The sequence below is a fragment of the Cicer arietinum genome, chromosome 4, assembly GCF_000331145.2.
Source record: "Cicer arietinum cultivar CDC Frontier isolate Library 1 chromosome 4, Cicar.CDCFrontier_v2.0, whole genome shotgun sequence".
Classification (NCBI taxonomy): domain Eukaryota; kingdom Viridiplantae; phylum Streptophyta; class Magnoliopsida; order Fabales; family Fabaceae; genus Cicer; species Cicer arietinum.
The window spans coordinates 32,544,061-32,562,156 of NC_021163.2; the positions used below are offsets into that span (position 1 = coordinate 32,544,061).

Sequence of the window (18,096 nt, forward strand, 5' to 3'; positions counted from 1 at the left end):
TTATCAAATAGAGTGATATCCCCAGTCATATGGTCTGAGGCTCTATAGTCTACAATCCATGAGTTAGATATTCCCTTGTCAACAAAATAAACACATGAAGAATTACCATTTTGGGCCAAGGCAGTAGTTGAGTGTGTGCTAGTGTTTTGAAGGGATTGTTGTAGCAATTTTTGCAACATATCCATTTGTTTCTTGCTAAATGGACTTGGTTCATGTGCTAGGGCTGCCAACACTTTGCCTCCTTCTGATGTGGTAGCATGGGGGCGAATGTCCTTGTTTCTAGATGGTTTCCAGTCTGCTGGTTTTCCATGAATGACCCAACATGTTTCTTTGCAGTGATCACACCATCTTCTAGATTTTTTTGTAGTTTTCTTTCACAACCACTCTTGAACCTTCATTAATGGAGCTTTGATCCGTGTTTCCAAGCATGACTTTCCTTCGATTCTCTTCTCTTGTCACTTCTGAAAATATTTCTCTGATGTTGGGCAAAGGTTTGGTTCTAAGGATTCTTCCTCATACATCATCTAGATTCTTGTTTAGGAAAAGGAGGAACTGGTATATTCGGTCTTTCTCCACCAGTTTTTTTGTATTTTTTGTTGTCTTTAGGGAATCTCCATACTATATCATCATAGATATCTAGCTGCTGCTAGTAACGGGTGAGGGTATGGTAGTCATCAGTGACTATTGTATCTCCTTGTCGCAGGTCATGGAGAAGACTCTTGATCTCAAATATGGTGGAAGTATTATCACTATTTGAGTATGTTTCCTTGGCAACGCTCCAGATCTCAGTTGTAGTGTTGTAATACATGAAGTTTTCACCTGCTTCAATGGTCATTGAGTTTAGTAGACATGTCATGACTAAGTTGTTCTCTAGCTTCCACTTTGGGTAATCGGGGTCTTATTCTCTGGCTTTTTAGAATTCTGGTTTAAATACAGCATTCCCTAGTCTAATAAATAAATAAGAATTAAATATGAGTGATTTAATATATAAGGTCCCTTGATATTCATTATAGCTGACCTATATAATATAATAATAAATTAATTATAGAATAATTAGTCAATAAATGACTTGTTGTCGGCCACAATTTGAAATTAAACACGTTTTTACCCAATCCAAATGCTGAACTTGTTTGTAAAAAGGCTTTAAGATACAATTCCAAAAAAGAAGACATGCATATAGAGTAAAATACTTGAAAACTTCATATAGAAGAATAATGAGGACTATACAATGCATGATGCATACACAGACTTCAATTGTATTTATTTCAAACAAACGCATCGGTTTCCAATCCTAAGCTACAAACCCTTCACAAGCAGCATCAACACCAAGCACACAAGCAATTGAAATCGCCTGATCTCTTCTGCTTCTGCTGTTAGTGTGTCATTACGTTTAAATTTTATATTCAATTTTTATTTTATTTTTATCAAAGTTCATATTTACTATTATCAAATTCATTTTCACATACCAACATTACATTAGTCCAATTGGAGTGGATTTAAATCCTCAACTTTGAATCTTATGGAAAAAAAAGTGGTTAGAAGAGGAGACACAACTAAAAGTGGCTAGCCAAATTTCTCAGCAGAATTAGTCATCAACAAAGCTAGTAGAAGATATACTTTGCATTCATAACATGAAAATAAATTATTTCCACACTATTTTATAACATGACCAGTCTATAATATACAACGGAATCATATCGTTTTATTAAAAACTGGAAGATACATTAAACTAATAATTTGGTTCTGCATTTGCAACTGCACAAAGGAGCATAAATATCCCTGAAAATCAACTAAAATTACAACAGGGAAAAAGGAGAATAAAAAAAAAATCACATTAACAAGGATGATCAATTCAGCATAGGAATGAAGTTTCAGATGCAAAGAAGGTAGAGTTAAATTCTCTCTATATATTCATCTCAATTATGAATGAATGTGTACTTCAACGATCAATGCCTTCAATTTTGTCTTCAACTTCTGAGTACAACTGCCTCAGCTTCTCAATGTTTTCTTCTTCAGTCTCCCAATATCCGCGTCCATTGGCTTCCAAGAATGTCTGCACCAGCTTCCTAAATGAGTTAGGATTAGTGTTCATCAGCTTCTTCAGCATTTCCTCATCTTGAATGAATGTTGTGTTGGCTTCTTCATACACCCAGTTGTCGACTTGTCCGGATGTTGCACTCCATCCAACTGTGTTAGTAAGCCTCTTTTCGATCTCGCGGACACCTTCGTACCCACTGGATAACATGCCTTCGTACCACTTGGGGTTCAACAGCTTGGTTCTTGCATCGAGGCGAACTGTCTCCGAAAGGGTGCGTACCTGAAAGGTATAATTCCATATAAGGTCAAATGGAAACCAATGACATGTGAAACCATAGCACAAAATCTATGTGACTTGAGGACAACGATGGATTCAGAAATGCAATGCCATCTAATAGATACTCTTTTCCTTCCTTCCGTTCTTTTTTAGTTGTCATTTCAAGGTTATTTATAGATATACTAAGAAAACTAATAAATTTTGTTACTTTTGAAGGAATTGTTTGGCCTTTCCGGTAATACTCTTAACTACTTATTAATTGACTTTACCTATTTCTGTCTCTACAATAAATAGTTAAGGATATTAATGACAAAAGAATAGTTAATGTTGCATTGAATTTTGAAACGTCAAATAAATAGGAATAAAATTCTTCTACAACTGCGATAGTTAAGGAATGGAGGGAGGGAGTATAAAATATTGAAAAAGATTGAAAACCTAGTAGGATAGTCGCATATGTAGATTAGTCCCTACATGAGGATAATTCAAGTATGGCAAATTTAACATAAACAAGTTTGAAAAATAGTACATTCATATAACAACTTTTACCTGAGCATTAGCTGTGGTGGTATCAGCAACATAAGCACTTGGCTTCTTCCCATCTTTCCTTAGATTTTGAACAAGGTTAGTTGGATCCGAGTCAAAGTAATGACTGACATCAGTGAGGGAGATTTCTGATGAGTCCAGGTTTTGGAATGTGGCGTCTGCTGTGCTGAGAGCCATCTCAAAGACTTTTCTTTTTTCAGTCATGCCTGCACCAGGGGCATCACAATCAAAAGCAAAAGACTTTCTGCTAAGGTACATGTCCTGGAGCTGCTTCTCATCATTCCATGAAGAATTCTCCACTGCCAAGTTTATGTTTGAGGAGTAGGATCCTGAGGCATTGGAGAAGATCCTCGTTGCTGCTTCTCGAACTTCGACCCCAAGGGCTTCAGCTTGTTCTATTGCATGCTTCCTTACAAAGTTCTGCTCTGCTGGTTCGTCTAACTCAGCAACCATCTTCACTGCTCTATCCAGAAGATTCATCTAAAGAAGAAAAGTAAATTAAATTATGCTAAGAATATGAATCAACAGAATAATAGTTTGATCAATTATGGAACACACACAAGGACAACTAAATTGATCTTAGACTCCATTACTGGATAAATAAACAGATAATTGAGTTATACCTGATTAATGAAAAGGTCTCTGAATACTCCAGAGCAATTAACAACGACATCGATTCTAGGCCTTCCAAGCTCTTCAACGCTTACAGGTTCAACCCGGTTGACCCTTCCAAAGGTATCAGAAATTGGATTCACACCAATCATCCACAGGACCTGAGCCAGTGATTCCCCATATGTCTTAATATTATCTGTTCCCCACAGTACAAGTGCAACTGTCTCAGGAAACTTTCCTCCATTATCGGCTTTTTGCCTCTCAAGCAATCTCTCTACAACTATTTTGGCACTCTGCATTGCTGCTGTAGTAGGAATAGATTGTGGATCAAGAGCATGAATATTCTTCCCTGTTGGTAAAACTTTCGGGTTCCTGATCGGGTCTCCTCCTGGTCCTGGCTCGACATATTTACCTTCCAAGGCTTGTTTTAGACTTCCAACTTCATTATCAGCTACAATCAACCTCAAACATTCTCCCAAGAAGTCGAACAAAGTTCTCAGCTTTTCCCTATCACCTCGGTAAAATTTGGTGTTTGACAAGTACTGAATCCACGGTTCGTTTATGCCAAATCCAAGGATCGAGGTAAGTTTATTAGATACATCAACAACTTGACCCTTGTTATTAGTAGTTCGCTCCACAAAGGAAGTAATTGCTCCTCGTGATGCTTCGGTTATTTGCCGAAGAAGCTCTACATCCTTTAATATTCCTTTGTCACTCGCTCTATAAATTTCCTCAATGTTCCTTCCTACACTCTGAGCTAGTATAGAAGGAAGGGAGGAAATATCTTCTTCAGCACGATCCAGTGCGGCTATGTTCACCAGTGTAGCAACTGCTTCCATTGCTGAGGGTGGCTCACCAATGACATGGAGTCCACAAGGCAAAAGGCGGGACTCAATCTCCATGATCTTGGCATACACCTTCCCAACAACAAGATCGCGCTCTTTTGTTGGGAGCTCCACCCCCTCTTCTGGAAGATCCACATCCTTGTCAAGATTACATTGTTTAGCTGTGCTGATAATGGAACTCACAATTTGTTGTCCGCGGCCAGTGTCCTTGAGAGACTGGTACGATGAGATAAGCTCACTTAGCTGCTTAAGACCTTTGTAAAGTCCTGCATTCTCGGCCGGAGGAGTCAGATAGCTAATGGTATTTGCATAGCTTCTACGTTTCGCTATGGTAGCCTCTGAAGGGTTGTTTGCAGCATAGTAATAGACATTCGGAATATTACCAATCAAACTGTCAGGATAACATACATCACTCATCCCTACCTGCTTTCCAGGCATGAATTCAAGGGAACCATGTGTGCCAAAATGAAGAACAGCGTCAGCTTTGAAAATTTTCTCGACATAAGAGTAGTATGCTGCAAAACCATGATGAGGACTTGCAGATTTGGAGAAAAGCAACCGCATAGGATCGCCTTCATAGCCAAATGTAGGTTGAACACCTATGAATACATTACCATATTGTTTCCCGTATACCAATAAATTCTCTCCGTCTGCATTCAAATTCCCAGGAGGCTTTCCCCAATTTTCTTCTAATGCAGTGGAATAGGGAGTGATATTTTGGTATTCGCGGACACTCATTTTGTAAGCAATGTTGAGATTCGGGCTGCTGAATTGCGCTTCTTTGTCGTGCAATATGTCTTCGATCAATGCTTCTGAAGTCTCTGGAAGACCATCAACATTGTAACCGTCTCTTTCAAGTTCTTTTAGAACAGAGAAAATGGAGGAGAAAACGTTGAGGTAGGCAGCAGTTCCTACGTTTCCTTTGTCTGGTGGGAAACTGAAGACAGTGATTGCGAGTTTCTTCTCTTCCTGTATGAGTACATATCAAGAGAATTTCAACAATATAAGTTAAACTTCTCAGAAAACAGATGAGAATTCGACCCTAAGAAGATTTTACCATATAGCAAATACATACAATGCTGGTGACACTGTACAATGAAAATTTGAGAGCAAGATGCTTTTTCAATATTGGTGAGACAAGCTTATGAATTTATATGAAAAATGGTGTTAATTTAAATATCTTGGAGTAAGAAAGCAATGAATATTAATATTTTTCCATGATATAAAATGTCAAGGAAATGTTTTGTTAATTCCTACTGTTAAGCTGGACAGAAGATATGAGGCTATTCTGTCTGTTCACAAAAAGGGAATACGCGTGTGCACACAGACGGATATGAAAAAAAAGATCAAAATATGCATACATCCAGGTCTAAATAAATATCAAAATATCACTTTTACTTCTAACTTTTAACTTTCATTTTGCTGCTAAGAAAAAAATATTATGAAATATAGTTTCAAACAACAGAATTCACCACTACAGATTACTATTATATCATTTTGCAGTTTAAGTAAATAACTAAATATCAAATACATTAACTCTTTTCTGAATTCTAATTTATTGAAATCGACTCTTAATAAGACAATGGGAAAAATAAAGAAATTTCATATTAGATATCAGCATCAATCTTTGTTAGATTTTACTTGAACCGGATATGTGACTTCAAGAATCAGAAAATGGAAAGTACCTTTGTTTTTCTTTTCAATTCAGCCCATTTGATTGCCCGGGTGCAGAGCTGCTCCACTCTCTTGTGAAGAGCATGAGATTTTCCTGAAAAACATATCCATTCAACAGTAAAACATCAGTGAATTTTGTCAAGTGCATTAATTGGGATAAGTTAAAAAATCTTCTGAATTCTTCTAACTAGCGAGCTAATGGTTATATTGAAGTCATAAACATCACTGAATTTTGTAATATCGCTAATCTCCTACAATTAAACAACTTAAAGAACTGCACGGTGTATTTTTCCTAACAGAAATCATAGAAGTCATTTAGAAAAAGAATGATTAATTTACCTGTTTTAGGATCTCGACCTGAGAAAACTATCGGCTCCATTCCACCGTCTAGCTCAGGCAATGCAACTTGAAGAGCAACCTGAATTGGATGCAAACCCAAAGTACTATTCAACCACTCTTCTGTTGTTTGAAAAACCAATGGCAATGCAACAATGTAAGGAACATCAAGCTTCATCAAAGCTTCAACAGCCCTTGGATGGTCCTGCCTAGCAGGCCCTCCAACAAGAGCAAATCCGGTCAGTGATATCACCGAATTCACAAATGGTTTCTTAGTAATAGGGTCAATCAAGAATTTCTCCACCGGCCCCGAAAAGTCCAACCCCCCAGCAAAAATCGGTATAACCTTAGCACCTTTAGCCTCAAGTTCCATAATCACAGCTACATAGTGACCTTCATCACCAGTAACAATATGACTCCTTTGCAAAATCAAACCAACAACCGGCGCATTCGGACTCTTAAGCTTCTCATTAGCATCCCTTCTAGTTCCATACCAATTCAAATACTCTTTCACATCATCATACATACAAGGTGCTAAAGGGTGCCAAATTCCATTGTCTAAAAACAAAACAGGCTCAGAATACTCCATCTTTGTACCTTTCAATGCAGGAACATAAGAACCCGAAATCATCTTCAAGAAATTCTGCAAATTATCAGGTGACCCACCAAGCCAAAACTGAAGACTCAGAATATAAAGCCTAGCATCTTGAGCTTTATCACTTGGCAAATACTTCAAAACCTTAGGCAAAGTCCTCACAAGCTTCAACATACTATCAGCAAAACCAGCTGAAGAAGTTTTCTTCTTCTTGAAAAGCTGAAAAAAAGGGCTTTTAGATTGTCCAAGCTGTGACATACTAAAAGAACCCAACTTGTTCAACCTCATAACCTCAGGCATTGATGGAAACACCAAAACTGCATCAAGTCTTTCCCTTTCTTTCTCAACAGCTGATTTCACTTTGAGTGCAAGCTCCTCAACAAAAATCAAAGAACCAATGAAGATATTAGCATCTTCCAAATCCTTGCAGAATGTTTGATACGTTGATACGTCACGAAGCTCCTCGACCAAGTAACCGACAACTTCAAAGGAAGCATCATTTTGGTTGCTGTTGAGAGCTCTAACAGCTGCTGAGACTGATGATTGGTACTGAGCTTCAAGAACAACATAAACAATTTTCACAGTTGGTAGATTTTGTTTATTCTCTGGAACAATTCGACGAACTTCTTGGGTTGTTTGAGTGAACAAACCATTGCCAATTGCATTGCATTTCAGTCTGAATGAAGCTTTTGAGGTGTTATGGTAATTGGTTTTCTTTGGAAGGAAAGAATGAAGAAAAAGTTGTCTTTGTGCAAGTGAAGAAAGTTGATCAGGTTTAGAATTTGGTAGAGTAAATGGTGTTGATACAAATGAAGCCATTGATCATAGACCCAAATTAGAAAACTGAATAAAAATTCTATCTTTTATAATAATCAACAATAGAAGAAGAAAAAAAAAAGCAAATTGGTTATGAAAAAAAAGATGGGTCTTGAGAAATTTGTACACTTTTTATTTCTAATTCGTTTAACCAAAGTTGTGTTGTGTTGTGTTTCTCAACTCAACTTAGTTGAAGAAAGTGTATCTTCTTTTTCTTTGTAGAGTTGAATGTGTGTGAGTTTTTATTTGATTTGTGTGGAGGGTAGGAGAGAGAAGAAAAGCTTTTTTTTACAATAAAAAAACTGCTTTTTTTTGTTAGTGGTGAAAGCTTAGACCACGTGGCAAACCTGGTATTGCTGATTGGAATCACTAGTTTTTGGGACCTGGATTCTCGGTAGTTAGACAAAACCAGCAGTCGTGCAGTAGGACATTATAAGCCGTGTGATGTTGATCTGACGATTATGAAAAAGGTAGATTTGATTTTCTTTTTAATAATTAAAAATACGGAATTTAAATCTTACCATCTGATTAAGATCGGACGGTTCACGATGTCCAACTCTATGACTGCAGATTTTTGCCGGCTAGATGTAATCTAGACCCCTAGTTTTGAGGTTTAGAATGTGTGCTAGTGTTTGTGTGTGTGTCACACTTTTTCTATCTCTTTCATTAATTTGATATGCTATTATCTCTGTCTATCTATTGAGATGGAGTTTCTTGAGTTTTGATTGGTGAAGCTGGATTTCACAAATGAAGATGACGATGAGAGAGAAAGTGTGAGATTTTATGGTACACGGTGTGACAAGGAGAGTTTTTTTTTTTTTTGCTTTTTGAGTTTGTGTTTGAGATTGAAAAGTGGGGTGTGATATTTTGTATGGAAAGACAAATATTGTACTTGGTGTTACGTTTTCAATTTACTTACCACAGGTTACCATTACTTATCTGGGACCCTCTAAATGGCTTGTCTCTTTGTTTAACTTGTCTTTTTTTTTTTTCTTCCCAGTTTGTGAAAAGTTAAATTACGAGTTTTTGATTAATTTCTAGAATAATCTTGTAACGAAAAGTTATAAAAAAAAATTACTGTAATTTTGCAATAATTAATTAATAGTATGAATTTAACTTTTAAATTTTTTGTAATTTTATAATAAATAATTAATAATTTTATTAATAAAATTATAGCTACCGTGATTTATTATGATTTTTTAAATTCTACCACAAAATCAAATATAATATTAGATAGTAGTAATGTGTTTAGCAGCATACTTGATAGGAGTTTCAATGTTCTTTTTTTGGACTCATAGATCCAATGTTTATAGAATTAGATTAGATAGTTTTTTCTTTTACACACATAATTAAATAAGTTTTATTTGTTTAAAAATTAAATAATGTTATTATATTTTCATAAAACGATGTTGGTTTACTCTTCATTTCAAGTCATAAGGTGTTAGTGTTGTGATACGAGTTTAATTTTATAATTTAAAGTTTAAATGATTTTAAAATAGTAATTAATTTTATTTTAATTAATAATAATTTTTCTTAGTCTTTTGTCTTAAAAAAATTAAATATTATTATTAGTATCATTTTAATTAATATATATTAAATGTCGCTTAAATTTTTTAATGCAATATTAATTTTTTTCGCTAATTTTATCTTAAATAAATAGTGTATATGTAATTCAAACCAATACATTTTTCTATATATATATATATATATATATATATATATATATAACGATGACTAGTATTTCAATTACTAATAATTATAATTTAGTAAAATCATTCAACCCATTAATTTTTTTTTCTTACTCATAAAGTTTTTTCTTTCTTAAATAATCCATTAAATCATTTATTACTTAATCTTTATGAAAACTTTAAACGACACTAAAATTAAAATAAAGAGTTTTTTTTCTTCTTAAGACATGCTTCAATGCAAATACGGATATTGCAATACATGTAAAGGCTGATTCTCACGAATAGTGAATTTTCGTATGCCTGGGCTGTAGATTGAATTTAAGACAACATATAATCATATAATGATAGCATTACGGGTTATGTACGTTGTTTATGACTCATTCAAGCACCATGCACAATTATGAGGACATATATGTTGTAGATTAAAATGCATATCGAAAGTACATTGTGACACACTTTCCACAAAAAAAAATTAATTAAGAGAAACTTTAATCTTTCACAAATTTGTCCAATGTCCTAAAACTTTGAGACTACGCCTATCAACTATCAACAAGAGATTCCATGCAAAATGTATAAGCTAACTTCACTGTCCAATTGTCAACCTTATATGGTCTCCAAACTGTTGGATCTGTTTTGATGACAATGCTGCAAGACTTTAAAAGTGAAGTTGTTGATGAAGATTATATGTAGCAAATTCTAAAGCGTGTTGTTACACTAGCCTTTAGGTTCGATTCGCCCCCACCAATCGGATGCAAATGAGATAACCAGCGAATCCCCTTCAGGGTACTTTGGAAAACCTTGATATGATTTTGCATTTTTACACCAAGAGTATCTTTCAATAGTATGTTACAAAAGAATGATTCTTATTCTTTACTCATGCATTAGAAAAGAATAAGATGACTTAGTATATAAGAATGAGTGAGAAAAGTGGATGGCAATCACTAGAATTCGTGTCTCCATTCTGTCCAAAGTGACCTTATTTATATGACAAATAATGTCACTTGAGAAATAAGGTCACTTTCTCAACTGCGTTCATCAAAGCAAGGTCTCTTTAATGATGACTTTAACTTCACCACTTGTAATCTGTTCTTTCACCATTTGTAGTGCTCACGTGAAGTTATCAGCACGCTCAGACTGTAGATATGCAAATCCCACACAAAATGTCATTTGTAACACTAATAATCTCAAGTAATGGCATTCGATACCTACAAGTCTTGTAAGTGATATCCATAATCAATACTATGTGAAAATTATTTACAAGAGTGATAAGTCTGGATGAGCCCAAAATATGTCTCTCAACTCATCTGAACCATCTATCTTCTTATATCGATAGGCGTATTTGTCGTGTTCCATCAATGTCAAAAGATGTTGCATTTATGTTCTATTACCTCTAAGTGATGAACGATATATTTGACGTGCATTGTAAACTTGTTTTATTGTCGTCAAACTTTCAACGTTATGATCCCTCAGTGTCATTAAAATGTTTTTTGGTTTTACCAAGTTCTTTGTCATATCACTAAGTACATTTTTTTCATCTTGTGACAATCGATCTAAGAAAGAGTGACCGGTCAATTTTTTGGTCAATTCGTGGTTATGGAGACCACATATTACATGCAAATACCATCTATTACTAACACTCGATCGTGTTCCTCTCAATCTAAATGGACATTCACATTTTCTAGTCCAAGTACTCCTCGTAAGATTAGGATTCTTCCAAGGTCTATATTTACCACTTCTTTCACAACCAAGAATTAATTTTGTCTTTGTTCTTGGTCGTGTTGTCGCAGTTTCAGATCTAAAAATCACAACAACAATTTCATTTTCCCTTCCAACATTTCTAGCTCATTTCAATAATTCATCTCGTGTATCAAACATCATGTCGATGGTAAACACATCAGTCAAATCAATCATAACAGGTTCAACTCCGTCATTCATAGCATCAAAATTAGGTTCCACATCATCAAACATTTCTTCAAAATAAGGATCCAAATATCATACATTTCTTCAAAATCAGGTTCCAAACCTTCATACATTTCGTCATTGTTGTCTCTCCGTTGATCCATTTAACTGCATCCAATAAATTACATAAATATAACATAAAAAATGCTAACTCATAAACACAACAATAAAAAAAAAACAAAAAAAAAATCCAATTTTATCAGCTTTACGTGAACTGAGAAAACGTATGTCTACGTGAACTCCGTTAACGTATCACATACGTGAACTCCGTTAACGTATCACATACGTGAACTCCGTTAACGTATCACATACGTGAACTCCATTAACGTATCACATACGTGAATTGAATTCAAGTGAACATACGTAAACTCAATTAACGTATTACTGACATTTTACAAATTTCACTCTCATACGTGAACTCAGTTCACGTATGTGTACGTGAATTTAATTTATACGTGGGTTCACGTAGCTCATATGAATTTTAAACCTCCATTGACGTACGCAAACTTAATTGACGCACGTTTACGTAAACTTAATTCACGTAGTATCTGAATTTTCTTAATGTCATCAAATACGTGAATTCATTTCACGTAAACGTACACGTACGAAACCCAGATTTTGAAGAAGAAAAAATTCAGCTACAGAACACAACAAAATATATACATACTTGATTTGAATTACTATAATGATGAAGATGATGAAAATGATGAAGATGTTGAAAATGATTCAAGATTATTGAAGATGAAATGTATCAAAATGATTGAAGAATATTGAAGAAAGTAGGTTAATGAAGATGAAATGATGATAGAAAATGAAGGGTTAAGTGAATAAAGAGGGAAGGGTAGTTTGGGTTTAAAAAAAAATTGGGGGTGTGGAAAGTAAAATGAGGGGTGTGGGAAGCAAAATTGTTATAGTAATTTTCCTAGTTTTTTTTTCAGCTGCTAATTATACTTATGCTTGATAATGGTAGAAACTTGAGCTTAAAATGTTTTCTGAACATCATTTAAATTTATTTTCTGAAAACTATTAACTAAACAATAAATCAACCCCAAAACAATCATTACCACTACACTTTTCATTACCCTATTAATATTTAAAAAATCATGCAATATTAGGTCTTAATTTTGATTTGACCCTTTAAAGAAATTAATTTGTATCAGAGTAAAAACTAATTTGAATAGTCTTGCCGTAGAAAAATGCAAGGCAAATGGTAAAGTTATAGTTGAGAATGTCACATTCTTTTTCTGTTTTTCAATGAATTGTTCCAATCATTTCCTCCCAATCTTATTTTAATTTTAATTTTTTGTAATTGTTGCTTCAAAACCCCTACTAACCAAACTTTTTATCCGTTAGTTTTTTATATAAAATAAATAAGAACAGGAACATTTTAACACCCGAATGCACATGAGTAAACAATTCACATAAAAAATATTCACCATTCCAGTTCTAAAAATGACATCACCCATATATTTGCCATAATAAAAGTGAAGTTACTGAAAACATTTTGTTCTGCTCCTGAAAAAAATAAAATGGAGCTTAGATTTGCTTTTCTTGCACCCCAATACCAAAAACAACATTTTACCTTCCAAGTTAATATGACACAATATTTAATCAGCATCTTTTAATAAAAAGATGGTAACTGAACATGTACAAACTCAATAAGTATAGATAAATATATGATATCTAATTAGAACCATCAACCATATGGCTATTGTAAAGATATCTGAGAAAATAATTCCTCAAGCTGGTTCTCCTTTATCACCACACCATGTTTCTGGGCAAACACTGTATCTTTGACTGAACTGGATTTAATATCAGCAATAGCATCGGAACCAGATATGTTAAAGTATTCATCCAGGTTGTGCACTGTTCCATCTGCATAGCAATGTATTCTCTATCAAAATAAACAAATAATCACACAATTTGCTTAAATGCTTATACTTGTAGTAGTGCTAATTGTAATTGCTTGATCTTGCATATCTCTCTCCAATTTCACATCAATAATTTCTATATGTTTATGTCCACTCATAACTAAAAACCTCATAATATTTGAATGGAATTTATTACACTGATTAAGCAGCAGCTCAGACTGTAGTAACCAATAACATAATTTACAGCTATTATATTTAATGAACTATGTTAGAGGACCTAACTAAACCTAACTATAAATAACCTGAAAAAAATTGATAGCTTAGAATTAGTGAAACCATATGAAAACCTCCTAAAATGAGGGCTAATATTATTAAACTTTGGTCATGGAAGTGCTTGGAAGTAACTTTTTCCATTCACATATATCTTTCTATCAGGATGTATGGCATAATGATCTATTTATTCAAAGAAAACAAATTTGTATTAATAGATCATTATGTCATATATCGGTTGAAAGGATTTATGTGTGGAATTTTCTACACTCGAAACCATGGGGCTTTGGATTTTCTATTTTTTAATGGCTTTCTAATTCACTTCAATGTTTGGAATGGCAAAACATATGCCTACAATTTTATGGTGGCAATATGTTTTTGGACCTGTTTTGAATAAACATAAGCAGTGTTGTATTATGATAGCAACGGGGTTCAAGCAGCAGGGTAGAAAAGTATTAAAAAATTGGAGCTTGATTTTAGATTCTTCATGATGTATACTATTAATGAATCAGGGACTGTTTTTTCTTTTTATAGTCATGTAGCTTTGAGGTTATTTTGTAGCAATGCTGTCATAACATTGCTGTTACTGGTTGAAAAACACTCGTACTTGCATTGCACATCTTGTGCATAAGTAATATATTCTTTGTTTTTGCAAAACAAGTTTATTTTCTCCTATAATTACTCCTAGTCATTACCTTCAGCAACTATAGGTTTATGTGGAGGAGGTTCTTCAATCCAATGTCCATCAGAAACTTTCATGTGTCTTCTATCAGATGCAAAACAACGAAGGAAGATTGGAGCATGCACAATTCTGAATAATCTGTTATCAAAAGAATCATTTCATACTTATAAGAGGTTGATCCCATGATTAAAACAAATAAATACAAAAATTTTAATATATAAAAAATTTCAACAATGCACAATAAGAAGTATTGCGGTCTGCAATCACAATATAGTGTTTAAAGGTCTATACAATATAATATTGCAACTGCAATTGGGGCCATATCAGCCGTGTTTTCCTGCATTTTGCCGCAATATCAAGGTTCACAGCGTAACAGCAACTGCGATTGTAACCACAATTTAGAACCATGGATTTGTGGACCTTGGAGTTGGATTCTTCTAAAGGATCCTCCTCAACAAAACCCAATCAGACATCCAGATTTCCCTCAATCACCAAAAGTTTTGTTTGTATAAATGAGGAGCATAACAAGATTGATATTTGATGCAAATGCCTTTGCTGCAGATTCATAGAAATGAAATCACTCTTTTTCTTATATATATTTATGCACTATTCTGCTATCTGCAGATCTAACTCAGACAGTAGGTTATTTGCAACATATCTAGTTTCCTTTGGCTAAATGTGAACATTTAATTAGTTAATTTTGCTCAGGCCACTCGAAATTTTCAAATATCGTAGATAAAAATTAAAACAAATGTTTGATTAGCTTTTCAAAAACAGTTTTCTGTTTTAAAATAATAAAGAAAAATTGTGTTCATTGTTAACTTTTTAAAATAGAAGACTGATTTTGAAAAGTATAACAAAACAGGCTGAATGTTCAGTTTTCATGATGCTTTACATAATTTTAATTTTATTTCACATTACTATTTTAGTTTTGTTCACAAATTGAAGTCGTAGATTCAATCTCTTGCAAATACAAGATAAGGCTGCCTACAATAGATCAACAACGGGTTTGACCCTTCCCTATGCCTATATAAATTACATTAGGCAACTTTAAAGAATACAAATTAGGGGGGGGGGAGGATAAGATAGAGCATTACCTATTATAATCAGCAAAAAGTTGAAAAGAAGGGCGAATCGTTTCAGACATATATGAAGCTAGAGGTGATGGAAAAGGAAGAGTTGAATCTAAGTCCCAAACTAGTGGAGCATCACCTTCTTTATTTATCTGTAATGCCGCACGCACAAGAAGAGTAAAGTCAGATGAACAACAAAATGCTTCCAAAGCCTAGTTAATTAGGTCCTAAGCGAGGTGTCAGCTCAGTGCTAACTGGTAAAAGTTTGAACTTGAAAAAATGAAAATGAATGGAGTTCAAATCTCTTAGGGGACAGTTATAAAATTGATAGTCAATAGTGCAACTTTAATCAATAACAATTGTCCCTTCTTCAATTTTTCTTTATAAAAAGATAATGCCTCAACTCATTGAAAGGAAATGCATATTTGACAATACCTGAATGCAAATGACATGATAATCCCAGAGAATAACCCCATCTGCCCTCTTGCTAGCTTTTTGATTCCATAGTGGGATCTACAAAAGTTAAAGACAAATACTTATACTAATTAAAAAAAAAAAAGATTTTATTAGTTAAAATGGAGAGTTCTTCAATTCAAATATACGGCGGCAGCGCAACAAAAGAAGTAAGCATGGAGTGGAGACTTAAACACATGTAATTAGTACTCTCTCACGATGTTTTAAAAACCAAACAAGATATCGATCTGACAAGACTTTCAGAACATGGTTCAACTTCTTTAAACCGCTCAAACTAGGACAAAACCATGATTGACCCACTCAAATAACTTGAACTGTAAGCAGTGCCGATTCACGATTCCTATGGAGCACGGATATTGACACAGACACCGGACACGACATTGACACATCCTCACTGAAAATAATTTGGGAAAATGAATTAATTAAATGTAATCAAGGTGTCCGACTGTTAATGTTGGACAGTGATACATGTCAGACACAGCGACAGGCCTTCGATCAGAAGTGCAGTGCTACATAGAGCACAATTCAACTTGTTGAACTGTCCACATATAAAAGAAAGAAAATGCAATGAAAGGTAAACGCTGATTATGTTCCACAGAGCAAAATAATGTCAAATTGTTTTTTGCATATTCAACTTATATAGTACCAGACCCAGAGAATTATTCCCTTTCCCACTAACATTTTTTCCATCATTTTTTTTCAAGTGTAAGTAAGTGTATGCCATGAATCACCTTGTATTTGAATTATAAAATTATCAAACACATTTTGTCTAAGATGAAGAAATAGTACTACATACCTGTTTCTTTTCATTGGAAATAAAAGCAACAAAAAGATCAGATCCTTCAGAATTTGTTATTCCATCATTGCACAACTTCTTGCAAAGCAAATATACATTCTCCTCACTACGAATAATTAACGAGAAAAAAAAAACCATAAAAACTCTATTATATATTGTTACACAAGAATTCAAAAGGTAAAAGAAATTAATCTAAAAGAAAGTGAAAAGTGAAATTTCCACAGCTAATCATAGGGATGAAAATTATAATTTAAAAAAAAAAATTGATCGGCAAATTGACAGCAATACTTCATTTAAAAATATAAGCATGATATAGAAATATCAGTGTCGGTAAAATTTGACAACATAAAAATGTAACAAGAGAGAGACCAATAAAAAGGGGTGTGGTGGAAGTGAGAAACATCCATTGTTGAAGAAGTTGCCATCGATCCTTTCTTCAACTCGAAGCAGCAATTTTAATCAACAAGCACAGGTGCTAGTGCTGACTTCCTTAATAAATGGGAGTATATAACCCAAAAACCCATTGTTGCTCCCGAAGAATATTATAGCCCATATATTTATACTTCTATCCCACAATTTCTCAAAAGTACTGTTTTTCGCTATTTTACCATTTCGCTTTTTATCTTTATTTCATGTTTTGAGACCAATTAGGTTGCCAGCCACACTAGGTTTATCAATATGTAAAAGTTGTCGAGAATATTTTATTTTTTATTTTTTATAAATTAACTATTGATTACTCATTATATTTATTTGGAACCAAATAAAGTACTAATGTACTTGTAAAGTAGAGAACGGAGCTTTTAAAAATGTTTTTTTTTAGGTTACGCTTGTTTGATAATTTTTTTTTGTTTTCAAAGAAAGGTGTCGAGGATATTACTAGTTTTAGTAATCTTAATTAGGTTGGCACCGTCGGCACTAACAATCTTCTATAATACTTAATATTATTAAAGAAATAGAAAAAAAAATATACAAAAGAAGTAAAGGGACAATAACCAAACTTAAACTCATAAGAGAATAAAATATTATGAAGTTTAATTCTATTTCTAAAAATCTCCTTTGAAATAAAAGGAGGAATAATATTCCACCAGACAAATCCCCGGCTGAAAATACTAAAATTAGTGAACAAACTGTCGCAAGAGTTTCCCTTCCTAAAAATATGAGAACATTGAAACCTCATTTGGGGGTAAGATAAATACAATTTTTTCATCTGTTTTGAAGTCTCAAGGGACAAATTGAGAGTTTTTAAAAACATCAAGCATTAAACTTGAATCACATTCTAACTAAAGGTTGTGCCACTATTTCTCAAAAGTTATCTCAATCGCCAATATGACACTCCTTAGCTCTGCAAAAAGAGCATTGTGAAGCATCCAAGAGAAGTTGTGCTACGGTCTCTTAAAAGACCACTACAAGCGGTATGTGACAGAGAAACCAAATGCTCTGCTAGATGACTTGAACATTTTTTGGAGCTTTAGGTAAGTGGTATGTTGAGAGCTACAGTTTTCAGACAAATACACGTTGGAAACAGTTAGAGAATTTTTCCGATTAAGA

At 33.9% G+C, this 18,096-nt stretch overlaps 2 protein-coding genes across 2 annotated transcripts; both read right to left on the bottom strand.

Moving 5' to 3' along the window:
- Positions 1-1,682: 1,682 nt before the first annotated feature.
- LOC101510886 (magnesium-chelatase subunit ChlH, chloroplastic) lies at positions 1,683-7,965 on the bottom strand. The gene is made up of 5 exons (XM_004513800.4): positions 6,328-7,965; positions 6,000-6,082; positions 3,481-5,283; positions 2,861-3,337; positions 1,683-2,317 (listed from the first exon to the last, which is right to left on the bottom strand). The coding sequence occupies exons 1-5, from the start codon at positions 7,736-7,738 to the stop codon at positions 1,940-1,942; spliced, it is 4,152 nt and encodes a 1,383-aa protein (XP_004513857.1). The 5' UTR covers positions 7,739-7,965; the 3' UTR covers positions 1,683-1,939.
- Positions 7,966-12,826: 4,861 nt separating this feature from the next.
- LOC101511201 (protein N-terminal glutamine amidohydrolase) lies at positions 12,827-17,194 on the bottom strand. Its single transcript, XM_004513801.4, has 6 exons — positions 16,918-17,194; positions 16,549-16,654; positions 15,714-15,791; positions 15,303-15,430; positions 14,219-14,343; positions 12,827-13,257 (listed from the first exon to the last, which is right to left on the bottom strand). The coding sequence occupies exons 1-6, from the start codon at positions 16,971-16,973 to the stop codon at positions 13,091-13,093; spliced, it is 660 nt and encodes a 219-aa protein (XP_004513858.1). The 5' UTR covers positions 16,974-17,194; the 3' UTR covers positions 12,827-13,090.
- Between the last annotated feature and the right edge of the window lie 902 nt (positions 17,195-18,096).

Bases quoted from the DNA above. Each gene is read 5' to 3' on its own strand.
- LOC101510886 (XM_004513800.4), bottom strand. From the start codon at position 7,738: ATGGCTTCATTTGTATCAACACCATTTACTCTACCAAATTCTAAACCT. The intron at 3,338-3,480 runs GTATAACTCAAT...TTTCTTCTTTAG, and splicing joins GAGACCTTTTCATTAATCAG to ATGAATCTTCTGGATAGAGC. The intron at 2,318-2,860 runs GTAAAAGTTGTT...TATACCTTTCAG, and splicing joins CCACCACAGCTAATGCTCAG to GTACGCACCCTTTCGGAGAC.
- LOC101511201 (XM_004513801.4), bottom strand. From the start codon at position 16,973: ATGGCAACTTCTTCAACAATGGATGTTTCTCACTTCCACCACACCCCT. The intron at 15,431-15,713 runs GTATTGTCAAAT...GCGGCATTACAG, and splicing joins ATCATGTCATTTGCATTCAG to ATAAATAAAGAAGGTGATGC. The intron at 14,344-15,302 runs GTAATGCTCTAT...TTTTGATAACAG, and splicing joins CTTTTTGCTGATTATAATAG to ATTATTCAGAATTGTGCATG.